The sequence below is a fragment of the Crotalus tigris genome, unplaced genomic scaffold, assembly GCF_016545835.1.
Source record: "Crotalus tigris isolate CLP2741 ecotype Arizona unplaced genomic scaffold, ASM1654583v1 scf7180000018825.4774228, whole genome shotgun sequence".
In the NCBI taxonomy this organism is placed as follows: Eukaryota; Metazoa; Chordata; class Lepidosauria; order Squamata; family Viperidae; genus Crotalus; species Crotalus tigris.
The window spans coordinates 1995232-2014454 of NW_024097215.1; the positions used below are offsets into that span (position 1 = coordinate 1995232).

The following is a 19223-nucleotide window of genomic DNA, read 5'->3' on the forward strand; positions in this document are numbered from 1 at the left end:
TATTCTTACCTCTACCTAAAGAGCCATTGCCATAGTAGACTCTCCAATGACAAAAATCCTAAAATATTTCTTTTTCTCTCCTATTATTTGTACTTTAATTTGCAACTGTTTATATTGCTTATAAGCCACTTTGAAAGGATTGCTGCTAACCTGAGAGATAGGCAAGGCTACCTTAACCTATCTTACGACCCGAGTTTTGCCTTTCCTTTCAAGGGGAGGACATGATCCTTGTTCCTTTATTTGTTTATAAAATGTATTAGCCATCCATCCTGCCTCACAGTAATTCTGGGTGGCTTACAACATTATAATGCACATCTCCCTGCTCTATGACACAGTTTTAAATAGCAAAATCCAGATTGGGAGCTTTGCCTTCTCTATGCTGCGCAGGTAGTGCTTGGAGAAGCCCCTCCGCAAGTGCTCAGAGGTCCTTTCATTGTTGGGCGACACGGATTTATACAACAGAAGCTAAGTTCAGCCACTTTGCAGTACCAGGGATTGATGGAAAACCAAATGCCCCAGCTGTCTAATGCCACTTGATCCCCAATTAAGGCGTGTTTGTCTTTGCAGGGGCGGGCAGAAAACACCCTGGTCCCAGTCTGGAGCCGTTCCTCGCTCTTGGGGTTACTGTTATAACTTCCAGATGTGGGAACGTCTGTTCTGCGCTCTGCACACGCTCAGGGGCAGCTTGCCCGCTCTGCGGCGCGCCCTGCGCGTCTCCCTCGCTCTTTCCCGGCCCCGCCCTTCAGCACCCTGGCCAGCTCCTCTCCTCTGGCTCCGCCCCTCTCCCTCCTCCCTTCCCGCCGATTTCCGGGTCTGTCCCGTTCGCGTGAAGAGAGAAAGGCGGGGGGGAAGAGAGCGGATGACGCAGAGCGCTTATATCAGCGCCTGCGCAGTCACGCGGCAGTCCAGACGGGGCAAGATGGCGGCGATGCGGGGGTTGCGGGGGTTGGTGAACGGCGCCGTCTCGGAGCTGAGCGGCGGAGGCGCCATGCGGGAACAGGCGGCCGCCGTCAGCCGCGATTACCTCTCCCAGCCCCGCCTCAGTGAGTACCGCGGCCCGGCAGTGCCGAGGGAGTCTCTCCTTTTAGCCCTCGGTGGAGCTGGAAAAAAGACCGGAATGGGGGGGGGGGTGGTTGGGGTCACCTCCGCCCGGGATCCCCCCGGACGGGCTCGGCATCTTCTCTCCCGGAGAGGGAAGTCTTGTCCATTGGGCAAGAGGAGAGGCTCCTCCAGGGTGCAGCAGATCCAGCCTTGGTGCCCTCTAGACCTATTGGATGGCAAGCTCCATGTCGGCTGGGGATGATGGGCGATTTGGTCTGTGCGTTGTGATGATGCTGGGGGGGAGGAGGAGAGAGAAAGAGAGGGCGATGCAGAAGCTCTTCTTGAGGGGTGGGTGGGGAGGTTGGGATGCAAGCTTTCCTTTTGCAGATCTCCTCGCCCTGGCATCAAAAAGGAGACTCCTGTCCTTCTGCTCCTCTGCGTTTGCTCGGGAGGAGGACGCAAGCCCCGCGGCCAGGGGTTTCCATGCCCCAAAGCAGGCAAGGACCAGACGTTGCCTGCACAGCCAGCCCAGCTTCTGCCCCCTTTTCCCCCTTCTTGGCCGTCATCCTGCAGAAGGAGCCTCTGGGTGACCTTTCAGTGCCGTTTGAGTGTCTCTTGAGTGCTCCCTAGATTGGCATCAGACCCAACGGGCTCTCCAGGCTAGGCCCTCCTTGCACACACAAAGAGCACTGCAGTGCCAGCTTCTGCGGGCAGCCTTTCCTTCTAAGTAAAGCCAGCGAAGCCCAGGATGGCGCTCATTTTCAAGTAAACCTCCCTTTGGTTCTAGAACTGAATGTCCAAGGGTAGGGGAGATTGCAGTCTCTGCCATAAAGTAAGTCCTAAGAGAATGATTTTGGGAGTGGCGAGGCCTGAAGGGGTCTATATTGCAATGCCACCATCACCCTGCAGGATCAGACAAGCTTCCTTGTGGCACTCCATGCCCATTCTCTTAACAGCAGATACCCTTCAATAAATGGTTCTGTAGTTTCCTTGGTTTTAATCACATGATTTTTTTACTATTTCTTATCCCCTTCATGTCTTTCTCCCTCAGATTTTTTTTACTATGGACTGCCTTCTCTTTTCTTGGTCAGCTTATTCCTCTGTGCTGATTTGGGCATGAAAGAAACCACTAGAATGCCTTCATTTCCCCCCCCCTCCCCAGAGACCGATGGTCCTTGCCACTCTTACACTATTGCTGCCCCTTGAAGAGGATACTGTCTCCCTGACTGTTTGTTTTTTCTTCTATATCTCTCTATAAAATATCTTCTATATTTTTTTCCTATAACAGAACCATCCTGGTTTGTGATTAAAATGAGAAATGAGAGTAAGAGATTGTGAAACCTTCTGACTAATAGATTATGGCTAAGCCTCAAGATCATGTGACACACTGCAGGCTTGCGTGAAAGCAGTCAGTGGAGGCAAGATGGCTCTGGCACACAGAGGTTTCGCTCTCACATCCCAGTGTGTGAAACGCTCTAGGGATGAGACACACTTTTAAGGTCTTTTGGAGTGTAGATTTATTGTTGCCGGGTGAAATGGAGGAAAGATAGAAACAAGAGCCAGTTCTGGAAAAGTTTTGGCATTGTTGCGTAAGAGAGCTGGGTTTTATTCATTTCAGCCTGGTCTGAAATTGCCTGGGTTGCCTTTAGGGAGAAGAAATTTAGAAGGCTGACTCGTTCAGATTGTTGAGCTGGATGGTTATTTTATCAACTTCAGCAACTTGCCACTTAGTTATTATGATCCTCCTTGAATAAGATGGTGTGCACGTTTAATGTAGGCGATTAAATCAGATGTAAGGTGAAATAGGCTCAGTTATTCACTAGGAAATTAAGCTTGGTTACTACTATTCAGATCAGGACAGACATGTTCCTGATGCTGATTTTGTTGCTGTAAATCAAAGGTAGCGTGACCGCAAATACAGTTTTGCAATTGTGGAAGTCCCAGAATGGGGATATCCTGTATTATAGCAGTGAAAAATAGCTTCATGGATCCCATACAGATACGAGAGTGGAATGAGCAGATAAATTCAAATAGCAGAGAAATGTTTTTTAGAAGCATTACCTTTATATAGGTAATTTCCAGGCAAGGATAAAGAAATCTAATTAGGTAGATGAAAGGCAAGGTTTTTCTTTTTTTAGTATCTGTTTTCTCCCTTTGAGCTTCCAGAGAAGATGTTGCTGAAGAATATTTCCATTAGAAATATTTCCTTAGCTGAATAGATTAGATACCTGTGTATCCTCCCATCCTATCTTTTCAGCACCCCCCATAGCCCTGCCAGAATCTGTACCAGTAATAGTTTATGTCCCTGTGCTCAGGGTTGTATCTTGGGTTCTCCACCAAGCCACCTGTCCCTCCTGTGTTTTTTTTTTTTAATCCCGCCTTTATTTTTTTTATATAAATAACAAATGTATCTAATACTCCTTCCCACACCTATTTTAATTTTTCTAAAAAGGTAAATCTTTCTGGTCTTCAAGCAGATCACAAACACATAGATGCTGTGCTGCAAAGCCACACATTTTAGCCCGCAGAATTATTGTTTACTTCCAAAGTGCATTTCTAAGCATTGTTAAATTTTTAGCCCTGGGCTTCAGTTGCAAGACTGCCACGTGGGAAGGAAGGAAGAGTTAAGCTGAGGTAGTGGGGAGCAGTTTAAGACATGGGTCCTCAACCCCCAGGCTGCAGCCCACTACCGGACCATAGCCCATTTGGAACCGGGCCGCATAAGCAGCAGGCGAGTGTGCAGGCGGGCACAGCTCCACTTGCGCCAGTAGTGGGTGAGCGCACTTACAAAGCTCTGTTTATTTGAGAGGCAGGCGCCTGTGCCTGCCACTCACGCAAATGGAGCTATGCACGCACTCCCTCCCCCACTCATGTGGAATCATCCCCTCCCCCATCCCATGCCCATCAATCCGTAAAACAGGAAAGATTGGGGACTGCTGGTTTAAGAGACTTTGGGCAGCATTAAATAACCTCAAGACTTTGCTTTCTGGGGAATACATTATTTGTGGCTATCCTCACTCACGGTTGCATTTGTTTGTAAGAATATGTTAAGACCTTCCTGTGGCAGAAAAATGCCATGCCCTCGAGATTTAAAATGTGCATGTCAGCCAAAAACTGTAATCTTTGGCCAATCCTTACGTGCCACCAAGCATCAAGATATCTTTAGTTAAGGGGTATGCTTTTAGATATGGTTTTTCATCTTCAGCAGAATGAGAAAAAGAGCTATCCCTGGAAAGAGTGAGGAGACATATGCAGATGTTGAGTGTGGACGAAATTCATTCAAACAGGAGGTAATCCGCTTCTTTTCTCAGATAGTACTGCAGACTAAGATATAACTAAAAAAAACTAAGCCTGGAGTAGGATATTTGAGGCTCATCTGACATGCCTGTAACTCCCCTTTGCTGAAAGAACATCAGTGTATTTGCCAGCAACGTTAGCCAGCTTTGGAAGCATTAGTTGACATGGATTCTGGCTTGGTCTTCTGTGACTGGTTAGTGCTTTCTTAGAAGTGCAGGGTCCTTATTATAGGCAGAAATTTGGATTTTTGTATGGGCAAACACACAGGAAGGAAATGAGATTGTTTGGAGCATGACGGGAAGTATATTAAGCCCTTCTCCCCCAAAATGTGGGAAAAGAAAACAAAATGTTCAGGAGTTAACCATAAGATTTATATTGTAGTTGTACCAAACTGGACTGGAAAGCCACGTTTTAACTAAACTTGAAACTCTTATTTGGGGAAAAATTGGACACAATTCTTTGTACATTTTTTTCTGCAGTTTCAAGGGAATATGTTTTCTAGGATAATATATGTAAGACTGTCTTTGTGTTATAAATATTATCTGAAAAATAGCAGTAATTTTACTGTTACCAAGTTAATAAATCAAAACAAGCCTGCTTTCAAACAGCATCCTACCGTAGATGTTATCTTTTGAGGGACCTCTGAGGAACTGGGATTTGCACTTTGGCAAGATTTTAGCAGAAATATTTTGCAGTTGTGCAATAGCTGTTAAGGACATAGCTCAACGCCCAAATGTGGTCGAGAAAGAAGGAAAAAATATTGTTGATTGGTCTCCAGTTGTGATGAAACACACACACACACACACACTTTGTAGATATCTGTTCTATCACACACATCCTTTGAGACGCAGAAAAACAGGTAGAATATATTATATATATTATTTAAGGTTAGGGTTAAAAAAAAACCCTGGACCAATTGTTTTAAAAGATGTACACTTTAATACTGTTTTGATTTAAAACTCAGATAGTACCAACATAATTGGTGACATTGTAAAAACGTCTTTACTATACACCAAAAACTTTGTAACATCTCCACCAGCCACGTAGGTATTACTGTGTTGACACAACGCAAGTAACATACCAACCTGTTTACTATAAATATTCTCATATAGCTGTTCTTCCAGTTCAGTTTGAGACATCCTCATGGTAATCCCTAGCACAAATAAATGAGGATAAATTTTAGTTACGTACATAAAATGTTTTAATGCTAGACACAAACTGTACCATTAAAATTATGACTGGGTTCACACATTATATTAAGCCAACTACCAAATAGACCATATTGTGTGAAGCCTAACAAAATGGTTCAATGCTGTAGTTGACCTTCTGGGACATTTTGGATAAATAAGAATCTGGGTTTACCTGTCCTGACACAAGTAATCCTTAACTTACGATCACATGAGACATTTACTAGGTGACTTTTGCCCCACTTTGCAACCTTTCTTGCCATGGTTGTTAAGGAAATCATTGCAGCTGTTAAGTTAGTAACGTGGTTGTTAAGTGAATCCATTTTCCCCATTGACTTCACTTGTCAGGAGGTCACACATGACCCCAGGACACTGTCACTGGTCATAAATATGAGTCGGTTGCTAAGCATCTGAATTTTAAACACGTCACCCTGGGGATGTTGCAACGGTCATAAGTGTGAAAAGTGGTCATAAGTCACTTTTTGCAGTGCTGTTGTAACTTCAAATGATCACTACCATTTGAAGCTATTGTTAAGTCGAGGACTACCTGGTAAGAATTTTTGACCAAAATGTTGGAAGCCACCTTGGTTTAAATTGTCACAGAGACAGATTTATTCTGTCCTTCATCCAGTTTGCAAATAGCAATAACAACAGGAGCAACATCTCAAGCAGACTGATAACATGGCTAGTAAATCTGTGAAAACCACTGAGAAATGGCTGATCTCTACGAATCTTTCATCAGACTTGAGTCTTGTTGGATTCCAAGTTGGATTCCACGAAGATTTGTGCTTAGATGTGTCCTTGACAGGACAATCTCTTTACTTGGAAATAAGTATCGCTCCTGTCTAATGAGATTTATTTCAAGATAATTGTGGATTGGATGCAGCTTCTTACTCAGTTCTTCTGTTTTCCTGTTCTAGAAATAATCTGGTTTGTTCAGCCTTTCCTTATTTTTCGGGAACAGTGATTAATGATTACTCTTTTGCCTTGTGAGTCTGATAAAGCCCTTTGAAGCGCTTCTCTTTTTACAGTCATGTGGGGTTAAATTGAAGCTTTTGCTGGGAAGGATAATGATGAAGGACACTTATAGCTTTGGGCGTGCTCTTTTTCACTTCCCCCCCCCATCCTTTACTCATATAGGGTCTCAAACTTCCTCTCTGAATAGATTATTATAAAATAATTCCTGCATACTTTTTGGCTGCATCTGTGAGCCCAGAGTAGATGAACTTCTTTGCACATCACAGAGATAGTTGAATTCCTTGTAGCCACCTTGAAAATGGGAACAGGCCACCCTGCTTCACAGAGGTTTATTTACAAAGTGAGCGGATATGTATTAAGCTAAAGTGTATGGTTGGTGGAGGTAATGCTTAAGAGTTAGCATGATGAATGGATCCGGGTTCTTGAGGCACTACAAGCAAACCATGGCTTGGGCTTGCTGTGAAATCATCCATTTTCATTTTGAAACCTTGATTTAAGGTATAGCATGTTATACAGACTCTCCTAATTGCTACTTGTTCGATAAATCTTGGTTTACTGTGATATAAGAACCAGGTCATAATATTTCTGAGCAGACAAATATAAGAAGACAACTTCATGCTATATAATGTGGTAACCCAACCTGCAAGTAGTTAGGCCATGCACATTCTAATCTTCAGCAGCTTCTCATAGGCAAGCTAAAGTAGAAAGCATTCCTAAAACCCACTTCCCTCATCTAGTCAACAAGAAAGGAAGCTAAGGGTTGTCAATGAGAGTTGGTGCTTGTTTCTAGTTTCCAGGTGTTTTTCTTTAAAAGACAAATGAGAGAGATGCTCTAGAATTATGAACTCCTGAGAATCCAGGAGTTTATCGGCATGTCTCCATTTTAAAAAAAAAAAAATCCTTGGACCCATTCAGGAGAAGCCGGTATAGTACTTTGCTTTATAGGGTACAAATGGATGGTTTACTGCAAAGCATAAAGAACTAAGTGCCCAATAAAATAACTCTGTTATTATAGGAGGGATATAAGGGTGGAAAAACATCTTTGGCAGAAGGATTGAGCCAGAGGAGGGGTACAGGGATCGGATTCATATCTGATGTTAAGTCATGGCATCCTGAATTTTTTTTTTATTAATTTCATTGTGATTTTCTTGCTAAGAAGCTGCTCAAAATCATTGAGCGTTTATTTATTTATTTGACTTTACAAGACTCCTAAAAGTATCTTTGGAACTCCTAGGGCTTCCCAGACCACACTTTGAGAATTACTGGTTTAAACCAACATGTGAATCAAATTTCTGTTTATGTGGGATTATTCTCCTTTCCTCTGCTCCTTCTTTGTAGGCAGGGCTAGTGTCCTTTTCACATTTTCTTAGGAAGTATAAAATGCATACATTGGTTCAGGCCAGTTGATCCTTGCCATTGTTCAGATCGTGAATAAGAAGCAAAATGGAATAGTAACACATCCCCCAGACATGTGTGGGCCCAACTGAGCATAGTTCAGATCTCCTTAACCCAAAGTAAGACACTCTGGGATGTCAAGTGTCTGCCTCTGATTTCTTTCCCATTGCCAAGCGGGTGCAGGTAACCGGTGCCAATGCAAATGGGCATGCTGTTTCCCAGCTATTCATTGAAATAAATTCTGGCACAGAGCCTTAGCATGCTCTGAGAAGACTGCAGCTTCTGACTTACTTCCGTGTGCCAAAAAATTTTGTTCTAAAGATTTAAGGATCTGCAGCTTTTAAACTTGCAGTGATTTTTTTCCCCCATCATTGTAGCAAAGTGTGAAACAAAGAAGGGTTTTATTGAACTGCCATAATGGGATACGTGATTTTATGAAAATAATGTTATCTGTGCTAGTATTACTATGGTGCTGTGTCTGTAGCCTTCTTCATGAAAGTGGTGTCCTTAAATTCCTTAAAATGGTGGTTCCTGTGTTTTGGATCATGGTGTTTGGGTGTCCCCCCCAGTTTTTCTGTAGTTTAAATGAAAGCTGCTATATATAGTGTAATTCATTACAAGCAAGACTAGTGCCTGAAAATATAATTTCGGTATCTCCAGTCTTGACAGACAGTCTTGACCCTTTGAATTAGTTGTCAGCTTTAGAGTTGCATCGCAGGTTAATAGTCTATTTACTTGATTTTATATTTTTAGAGTCGGGAGGCAAAAAAACCAGTGACATAAAAAAATCTCTCTTTAGGGAATTATCTCACAATAATTGGCACTCCATATGTAGCATATGACGCAAGCTCTTTTCCAGAGATGATCTATCAAGCATAGCATAAGAATGTGTTTGATGTGGCTACATATCCTGCATTACTATTTAGTAAATTTGTGTAGGTTTTCACTAAGCATGCACTAGATTGTTTAAACGTCTTCCTTTTGGCTTTTCAGCATATAAAACAGTATCTGGAGTTAATGGACCGCTCGTAATCTTGGATCAAGTGAAGGTAAATTGGAGATTTAATGGCTCAGTAAAACACTTGGTTTGAACTGCAGTTTCCTGTGGTTGTCTTTAAATACAGTAAGCATTAATGTATTTGTAAATGTATTTTGCAGTTATCTGTTTCAGTGCTAGCTTGGTGGATATTGCAATGAAAATTACATTCAAACTGATGTATGGACTCTTTAGACATAGCACCCTTTTGGCTATGGAAAGCATGTCTCAACATGTTCAAGGCAGATATGCAAATCTCATCCCATCCTTTGCAGTGAAATAACATCTGTAGACAAGTAACTGATGGTTTTATTTACAGAAGCCTTTGAACATTCTCATCAAATACAAACGCATTATCAATCCGTAACTTCTGGCTGGGATTTCCAGTTTCACTGTGGAATTTCAAATATGAAAAAGTTAGACCAGCCTTTCTGTTTCTTCCATCTGATGTGGGACTAGCAACAGCACCCCAGGCATATCTTTTTTTTTTTTAATCCATCACATTTAAGAACATCAGTTTGGGGAAGCTACTGAATAGATGCCAGCTTTTTTTCTGGGGTGAGAAAGCTAGATAATTTTATCCCTTATTCAAAAAATGCCATAGTAAATTTTCACTGATAGGTGGCTGTCAAGCCATTGCTGTGGCTATCAGAATTTCAGACTGAGTCCTTGTAGAAAATGGTATTGGGGGTGGGGGGAAATCACTGGTCTATAATTATGTCCAACAATTCAGTGTTCCCCTAAGTTTTTTTCAGGTTGTAATTTAACCTTTAAACTTTAAAGTTGAAGAAATGAGCTTGATCAACCTTGATGTTCTGTGCACTAATTTTGTGCCTCTCCTGCTCTTAACAAAAATACCTTGGCTTAGTTGACTGTCGTTATTGTCATTTAGTTTCCCAGGTATGCAGAGATTGTGCATTTGACACTGCCCGATGGAACAAAGAGAAGTGGACAAATCCTAGAAGTCAGTGGATCCAAAGCTGTAATTCAGGTAAATGGCTTCCCAGTCATTTTTTTCAAATTTTTGCAATGAAAATAAGCCATCTGAAGTAACAGACACATATTTTTACAGGTAGTCCTCGAGTTATGATCACAATTGAGCCCAAAAGTATGTTGTTCAGTGAAACATTTGTTAAGTGAGTTTGCTCCATTTTACGACTTTTCTTACTGCAGTTAAATGAATCACTGCAATTGTTAAAGTTAGTAACCGGGTGGGCTTCCCCCAACCATGGGGATGCTGCAACAGTTGTAAGTGTGAAAAATGGTCATAAGTCACTTTTTTCAGTGCCGTGATAACTTAGAACAGTCACTAAATGAACTGTTGTAAGTCAAGGACTACCTGTATTCTTACCTGCTATTCTAGGGTCCAACATCTTTATTACATAAGATTTTACAATGGGCTTGTTAATATTTCAGAAACCATGTGTGCCTCCAGGCTTCCTATGAAAGCGAAGTACATTCAGTTTCTGGTCTCGCAATATTTTTGTCCCAGGAAAGCTTAACCTAATTTGCTTTCCTGTTGGGTTAGGAGTTAGTTTCCCATCGAAATAGTCTTGGGACAATAAAGCTATTTTTGAGCTGTTGTAGCCGGAGCCTCAAATAAAGAACAAGTGTAGTAACTACCTTGATTCTTTTTAAATCAGTGGTTCTCAACTTTTTTAATGCCGCGACCCCCAACCGGTCGTAAGTCGAGGACTACTCAACTGGTCGTAAGTTGAGGACTACTCAACTGGTGCAGCACCGTTTGCAAAATGGGACTTTTGGCGGGCTCAACAGGGCAGAGACAGCCTGGACAATTCCTATTGGCTTTTGAAAGCCAATAGAATTAGACTCTATTCAAGAGAGTCTATTCTATTGGCTTTCAAAAGCCAATAGAATAAAAGGGAGTAGCACAGCTAAGGAAAAGGGGGAAAAAATGGCGGACTGCGTTGTTTGGCAACCCCCGTGAAATGGTCGTTCGACCCCAAATGGGGTCCCGACCCACAGGTTGAGAACCACTGGTTTAAATGTTTGCTAGGAAGCCATTTGCTGACCATGGATAGTGCTATTGTTGAAATAAAAACATGCAGTAAAACATTTTCCTTTTTCTAGGTGTTTGAAGGAACTTCGGGAATCGATGCTAAGAGAACATCTTGTGAATTCACCGGGGACATCCTTCGAAGCCCTGTGTCCGAAGATATGCTTGGTAGTACCAGATTTTGTCTATTGGATGGAAAACTTTATGTGTGATTTGTTCTGATATTTATTTTGTATGCAGGGTTTGTGGTAATAACGCATCTCTCCCTGCTTCCCTCTCCCTCTTTCCCTCTCCTTCTCTTTTGTTCTGATCTTTGTAGGACGTGTGTTTAATGGCTCAGGGAAACCTATCGACCGAGGTCCTGTAGTCTTGGCTGAAGACTACCTTGATATTATGGGTATGTTTAAAATGTTTACTATGACATGAATATAAATGGTTCGCAGAAAATGGGCGTGCAGCTCTGTGTAGGAAAGTAGTAGGCTAGCATAATAAAGCATCAGCTCAGGGAAGCAGAGTTGCTAATAGGACATCAAGTGAAGTATGATTAAAACTAATCATATTTTCTAATCAAATTGATGCAATCCCATCCCATCAGTTGGGAGTTGGCAATGGATTTGAAGATTCGGTGAATAAAGTGATCAATTTGAAGATTGATTTGACGATTCAGTGACTATCTGTGCACGCACCATTGCGCTTTTCCTTCCTCCAAGTGTTCAAATCAATTCAAAAAAATTGGCATGTGGAATCCAAATCATATCACAAATTAAAATCAGATCTTGGCTCATGTGCACATCCCTACACAGGCTAGAAAATCAACAGACTTCTTGCCCTGTCTCTTTTCAAAGGATACTAGGGGTAGGCAACCTTGGCTCTTTTATGACTCGTGGACTTCAACTCCCAGAATTTCTGAGCCAGCATGGCTCAGCTTGGAAACCTCTCCCTTTCCCCTCAGCATGGCTGGCTCAGGAATTCTGGGAGTTGAAGTCCACAAGTCATGAAAGAGCCAAGGTTGCCTACCCCTGCCCTAACCCAATGATAGCAAGATCCAGTTTTAAGGCCTTGAACTTTTAACCTGCTTTAAGGGATTGTGAGAACTGGACATTTCTTGGGTGAGGTCTTCAAGAAAGCGGAATTGGATCGTCACTGTGTAGTTATTTAATTAATAAAAAGGCAGTGTGGCCTCAAGCTTTGAAAGTACCACCCTGCTTAGAGGCTGTCAGTTAAGAAGGAGTTTGCTGTTAGTTACTCACAAAATACCTTGCTGGGTACAGATGCTTCAGAAATATCCACTTCCTTAGACAAATGGCTTGAACTGTAACATGGGTATGTTGGATTTTAATATTCTTTGTGGGAAATTCTGGCCTTGAAAAATGCAGACTAAAACGGATTGTTTTTCTCCATTAAAATGAAATAGGTCAGCCTATCAATCCTCAGTGTCGAATCTACCCAGAAGAAATGATCCAGACTGGCATTTCTGCTATCGATGGGATGAACAGTATTGCCAGAGGCCAGAAGATCCCCATTTTCTCAGCTGCTGGGCTGCCCCATAATGAGGTAGGGGTTTGAATAGCATTTTATGGAGCAGTCCGCTCACTCCCTCCACTCGGAGAAGACCATATGGTCTAATTCCCGGACAGATCTGAAAGAACAAGAAAAAAACTGGAGGCCACTCTAGCAAGTCCTTTATGAAGCTCAAGAATAAAAAAAAAAAAGCTTAAAAATAAAATAAAAATAAATCCAGACGTTAAGCTAAAATCAAAACATTAAGCTAAAATCTTACTGAAAAGCTAAACTAAAAGATGCAGGAAATCTAAGGATGCCTTCTTGGAGATGTGGAGAGGCAATTCAAGTAAATGCTATCGCTCTCCACAGAATGCGGTCCGCAAATGGAAGCATCCTTTTACAGCCACCTCATCTCCCTTTGCAGAAATTCTCGGAGGAGATGAGATGAAGACTATGATCTCCAGAGATGTGCCTTTCTCTGTTCTTCAAGCATCTCTCAGTCTAGTCATCTTTTGATGGAGTGGATTGCTTTATAATCCATTTTTTTTCGATTACTCATAGATTGGATAGATAGACTACTTATATGCCTACATACCTGAATTATTACTCTTCATTCTCAAGTGTAATCAAACCAAATATAAACGGTCCTTGACTTACAATCAGCTGCTTAATAACCATTCAAAGTTATGATGTGCTGGCTGAGGAATTCTGGGAGTTGAAGTCCACAAGTCTTAAAGTCGCCAAGGTTGAGGACCCCTGCTTTATTACACTGAAGTCATGTGCTGCCATTTTTTTTTTACCTCAGATAGCGGCTCAGATCTGTCGCCAGGCAGGCTTGGTGAAGAAATCCAAAGATGTGGTGGACTACAGTGATGAGAACTTCGCCATTGTATTTGCTGCGATGGGAGTAAGTAATTAAATGCACACAAAACAATTTTCTCCTTCGTTGCCAAGAACAATGGCCACCTCCTTGGGAGAGCAAATTGTCCCCATTACTCTGGCAATTTTGGGCAGCAGGTTTGTTTTGTTTTGTTTTGTTTTTTGGGCTAAAAGAATAATCAGGGTGGAAAGGTCAAAACTTAAGAGAAGCACTTATGTTTGAACTGGTTGACTTTATCTCCTTGCTTTACTCTCTAGGTGAACATGGAAACAGCCCGATTTTTCAAAACCGACTTTGAAGAAAATGGGTCCATGGACAACGTGTGCCTGTTCTTGAATTTGGCTAACGATCCGACGTAAGTGGGCTGGACTCTTCTTTCTTGGATTTCATCTTGGATATTAATCGTATTACTTGGAAGTGGGGCCTTGGATGTCCCTTTCATGGAACATCTTAGCTTCTATTGGTGACTGAAAGAGGGATGACGCTCTTGGGGCACCGGACAAATATTGTCTTCTCATTTAGTTCAGACAGTCCCAAAGGTGGTTTCTCAAAAAGCAACTGGATTTGTTTTTCCAGGAAGAGGTTTTGCTTTTCATCCAAGAAGCTTCTTCAGTTCTTCAGAGAAGCCCCAGAGAAGTTTTGAGAAGCGAAATCTCTTCGAGGAAAAACAAAGTCCAGTTGCCTTTTGAAAAACCACCTTTGGGTCAACCATGTCTTGGATGACTGAGAATCTCCATAGACATTCTTCTTTAAGGAGACCATGGCGGAATATGCATTTTCGGTCTCCCAGCGTTAACGCTTAATTACTCCAGAGGATCTTGAATCTTGTTTCAAGGTTTTTCTTAGCTGCCATTTTTTAATGGAGCTCATTATTTTTCCCAGCATTGAACGGATAATCACTCCTCGCCTTGCGCTGACCACAGCAGAGTTCTTGGCTTATCAGTGTGAGAAGCACGTACTGGTCATTCTGACAGATATGAGCTCCTACGCAGAAGCTCTGAGAGAGGTACATATTTAGTCTGTTGATCAGACAACTGTTGAACTGCACAGCCAAATATTTCCTCCAGCTTGAATTTTCTAACTTGTAAGGCACAAAATTAGAACAGTTTACCAGTGGAACAACCTGCCTCCAGAAGCGGTGAATGCCCCAACACTGGAAGTATTTTAAGAAGAGACTGGACAGCCATTTGTCTGAAATGGTGTAGGGTTTCCTGCCTGAACAGGGGGTTGGACTAGAAGACCTCCAAGGTCCCTTCCAGCTCTGATATTCTATTCTAAATTAACTAAGAATCTGAAGGTTATGGTTTTTTGAGAAGAAGAATTACTGCAGAATATTCTGGCATTATTGTCTTTCATAGATAGCATGAATGAATTCAAAAGGGCACGAAACGAGTGGTATTCAGATCCTCAGCAGATACGGAAACCCTTTACATGCCCATCAGCTAGACTCTGTGGGTTCAAGAAACTATTTCTTTATGTTAAGGAGGTGGCCACAACCTTCAATTTCACAGAAAGATCAGAGGGGTGAAAACTGGTGATCTTCTGGACAGCAGTGACAAAGGCTAAATCAGAAAAGAGTAGTTTTGGGGACAGAAGTTTGAAGGCCCCTTTTTACCTTCTTGCTTCTGCTGATTATTCCAAGCCATTTGCCTTCATTTCCCAAAGGTCTCAGCTGCCAGAGAAGAAGTCCCAGGCCGGCGGGGTTTTCCTGGCTACATGTACACAGATTTGGCCACAATCTATGAGCGAGCTGGGCGAGTAGAAGGCAGGAGCGGGTCCATTACACAGATTCCCATTCTTACTATGCCCAATGATGGTAAGTGTTCTTTCTGGCTCGTTTTTAGTCCTGCAGCTTCTCTCAACCTCTGCATCTGATGCCAGATACTTCACCCCGCAGGCTAAGATTAAATGCATTAAGTCTAACGGGCAAACCTTTCACAACAATTCAGACACCGCTGCCATCAGCATCTGGGCAGCTGCGTTTTGTAACTCCAGGAGTTTCTTGCATAGCCTCCCTAAGCAAGGCAAGGGTTTTTTCTCCAGCATTTGGTGGTTCTTCCTTCCCCCCAGCAGTCTCCTTTATTAACAGACCTTCGTACTTGGATTGCCTTTTCAGTTCCTTCTGCTTAGGCAGGTGTGTCACAGTGGGTGGATGTATAGTTTGTGTTCCACCCTAAATCATTAACAGCGGGATTCGTACAATACAGTAAGGCATAAATCCGACCAGCCATCTTGAGGTTTAACAGAGTGTCTGTGAAACAGATCCGCAATCGGTCGCGTAGTTTGCACAGAAACTGGAAAGCTTTAATGCAACTTCTCTTGCAGACATAACGCATCCTATTCCTGATTTGACGGGCTATATTACCGAAGGCCAAATCTACGTAGACAGACAGCTGCACAACCGGCAGGTTCGTAGTTTACGTTGTAAAATATTACTTTGTGCCTGTTATACGTGAAGTCGCTGTCCAGGAAGGAATTATCGAAGAGCCGGTCTATTTGCCATCTCTTCATTCTGCTACGACTCCTGGCTCCACTTCTTCAGTCTGCCGTTTTTTCCCCGGAAGTCACAATTCCATTTTTTCAGAGCTGCCATTAAAAACCTGGTTCTTCTTCCAGATTTACCCACCCATCAATGTACTTCCCTCTTTGTCTCGATTAATGAAGTCTGCTATTGGTGAAGGAATGACCAGAAAAGATCATGCTGATGTATCAAACCAGCTGGTAAGTGGAATTAACTAAAAGAGGTCTATAGTTCCTCCATTGTCTTGTGTTAAAAAGCTTCTCTTCCTTTCTTTGACCTCTTTCCTTTTTCTCTTTCCTTTATGAGATTCGTATTTTTTTTAACTTACGGAAAAAGTATTTAATAAAAATAATCTAAAAAAAACAAATTGTCAATTTTTTCCCGTGAGAGGTAGGCTCCCAATAAACCCCAAGTATGTCTAATTGCCTTTCACGCCAGAAATGATCTCAAAATTCCTATGAAGCTCATATGGCTTGAAACACGAAGACGTGCTTCTTAATAAACTTCACACTTCTTAAATTTAGGTTTTTTTGTTTTTGCTTTGTTTTGTTTGCCTAGTATGCCTGCTATGCCATTGGGAAGGATGTCCAAGCCATGAAGGCCGTAGTAGGAGAAGAAGCACTTACTTCTGATGATCTTCTGTACCTTGAATTTCTGCAGAAGTTTGAGAGGAACTTCATTGCTCAGGGTAGGTGTTGTCCTTCAGATTTATTTATTTATATCCTGCCTTTATTATTTTTATGGGTAACCCAAAGCAGCAAGCACACACGATACTCCTTCCTTCTCCTATTTTCCCCACCACCACAACCCTGTGAGGTCGATTGAGCTGAGAGAGAGTGATTGGCCCAAAGTCACCCCGCTGGCTTTCAAGCCTAAGGCAGGATGAGAACTCACAGTCTTCTGGTGCTTGGGCTAAAGTCACCCAGCCGGCTTCCATGTCTAAGGTTGAACTAGAACTCACAGTCTCCTGGTAATTGGGCCAAAGTCAGCCAGCTTTCATGCCTAAGGTGAGATTAGAACTTACAGTCCCCTGATCATTGGCCCCAAACCAGCCCATTAGCTGGTTTTCATGCCTAAGGTGGGACTAGAACTTACCGTCTCCTAGTTTCTAGCCTGATGCCTTAACTACTAGATCAGGGGCCTTCAAACCTGGCCCTTTTATGACTTGGCTGGCTGAGGAATTCTGGGAGTTGAAGTCCACAAGTCATAAAAGGGCCAAGTCTGAAGACCCCTGCACTAGATGAAACAGACTCTCAAGATGATTGGAGAAACTGTTGCTCTTTCCTCTGGATTTCAGTGTTTTGACCCTGCTGTCCATTATCATTTCAGGGCCCTATGAAAACCGCACTGTTTACGAAACGCTGGATATTGGATGGCAACTGCTACGTATTTTCCCCAAGGAGATACTGAAGAGAATTCCCCAGAGCATCTTGGCAGAATTTTATCCCCGAGACTCCACCGCAAAACATTAGCTTGCACCCTGTTGCTCCCCCAAAAATACTTTTTTTCCTTCCCTTGTGTTGGTGTTTACTTGTCAGCCCCTGTAATTAAACCAAGAATAAGTGACATATTTGTGCCAGTGTTGCTGATGTTTGAAGCTGATAACAGAGTTTAAAATATGCTCCTTTTCAAACACTGGTATCTTGAGTGGTTTACATATGCTGGGAAGAAATAGTTTATTTTTAGAATTTTCTTTGCTCTCCTGCAAGCGTTTTATTTTTTTTCTTCCCTCCTCCCCCCCTTTATGTGGTCTTGAAGGAAGAAAGTACACAGAGCTGGCTGCTGTGCCATTTTCGGACTGTTGGGAGCATGAGAAAACTCATCTAGTCGTGGAGGGAAAATCTAGACCCATCCCCCCAAAGTTGAGAAAAGTTGCATTTCTTGGTCAGGCCGTCCTTGTCCACTTGGGAGTTTTGGTCCACTCTTAAACCCTCCGGCTGACCAACGGGCAAGAGAAAGCCACTCCACAGTTTACGATGGTTCCTGGTAGCATTACAAGCCCACAAAGCGCCATTCGCTTCAGCTACCGTATGGCTAGGAAATCGCCCAACAGTGATTTTGCAGTATTTGCACATCCTGTTGCTTGCCCAGGAAAAGTACAGGATTCCTACCTCTTCTGTGAAAACTTGGCATAGGGACTCCTTTCCAGGTGGTCAGTCCCGTTGCCCAGTTGCATCTGCACGTGTATGCAGTTGTGGACGTAAATATGAAACAGCAGCAAAACGGGGGAGGTTTCCTCCCCCCCCTGTTTTTTTTCTAAGCTTCCTTGCAAAGTAATCAAGGCAGAGGACAATGTTGGCGAGGGTGAGGATGCCTGCAGCTAACGAGTATCTTGTTTGGTACATCAGTCTTCAGAATACTCTGAAAAGGACCCCAAGTTTTCCAAGTGCAGCACGCCCTTATGTGTCTGAACTGAGGAGTGTTTGCTTCAAATATGCGTAGATTATGTCCAAGTTAGAACAAGGGGTCCTCACGTTCAATTCCTCATGATCCAGAAAGTAAGAAGCCACATTGAACATGGCAACGGGCTATTTTAAATTCTGTTCCTGAGAAACCCTTGGGAAGGTATTTAGGTTTGAACCCAACCCCAAGCTTGGATTTTTTTTTTTATAAACCATCTTCTGAAGGTGAAGCTCCCTAGCTGTTGTGCACAGTTCTAAACATTGCTCGGGCACCAGGTGGTGGATGGCGTTGACAACCCAATGCTTCTGTAGAATGGGGTTGTGTGGATTTCCAAGCCCAGAGGCAAACATGAGGTACCTTTTCACCTTGATTCTGGTTTCCAGCCTATTCCTGGGGGCTTCTCCCACCGCTCCCAATTTGGGTGATCCAGATCGTTAACTACAGGACAACAACCCAGATCCCAGCTAGGTGTTGCTTGGAGAGGTTGGCGATGGTTCAGGCTGCAAAGACTGTCGGTTCCAACGTGTCACCCCTTCGATCCTCTCACGCTTTGTCCTACGCAGATCTTTGTACTGTTTCATTCTGTGTGCTCTGTAACTTGGGTGCAGTAGCCTTTATTTTTTTCCCCTCCCCCTGTACTCTGATGCATTCCATCGAAGTTGTGTCAATTCTATTTTTCTCTGAATCTGAGGAGGGTTGGGAATCACGGGGAAATAGCATGGAAATATTTTAATGTAGAAAAAACTGTGATACCTGAATAAGTTAAACATGATCAATAAATGTTAAAAGAAAATGGGATTCTGTCTGTGCTGGTCATATGGAGGCTTCTTGTTTTCTTTAGGGATGGGCCTTTCCAAAATCGCAAGCCTTTAGGGCTTGACGCTTCTCAAGAACATTAATTTCATACGCCCAAGTTGGGCCCCCGCCATGTAAGTCATGAGCTCATGGTGGTTCACCTTTGTCTC

The 19223-nt window shown here is 42.7% G+C and overlaps 1 protein-coding gene across 1 annotated transcript; it reads left to right on the forward strand.

The window, feature by feature from the left end:
• Positions 1-834: 834 nt before the first annotated feature.
• On the forward strand, positions 835-19054 carry ATP6V1B2 (ATPase H+ transporting V1 subunit B2). Its single transcript, XM_039356505.1, has 14 exons — positions 835-1043; positions 8892-8947; positions 9827-9925; positions 11026-11119; positions 11271-11348; positions 12366-12505; positions 13260-13361; positions 13592-13689; positions 14217-14340; positions 15000-15150; positions 15660-15742; positions 15951-16055; positions 16414-16543; positions 17185-19054. The coding sequence occupies exons 1-14, from the start codon at positions 860-862 to the stop codon at positions 17325-17327; spliced, it is 1587 nt and encodes a 528-aa protein (XP_039212439.1). The 5' UTR covers positions 835-859; the 3' UTR covers positions 17328-19054.
• Positions 19055-19223: the final 169 nt, after the last annotated feature.

What these genes read in the sequence shown, in the direction of transcription:
- ATP6V1B2 (XM_039356505.1), top strand. Translation starts at nt 860, where the DNA reads ATGACGCAGAGCGCTTATATCAGCGCCTGCGCAGTCACGCGGCAGTCC. An exon ending in GATCCAAAGCTGTAATTCAG is followed by an intron (nt 9,926 to 11,025) that starts GTAAATGGCTTC and finishes TCCTTTTTCTAG; the next exon opens with GTGTTTGAAGGAACTTCGGG. An exon ending in CTGATGTATCAAACCAGCTG is followed by an intron (nt 16,056 to 16,413) that starts GTAAGTGGAATT and finishes TTGTTTGCCTAG; the next exon opens with TATGCCTGCTATGCCATTGG.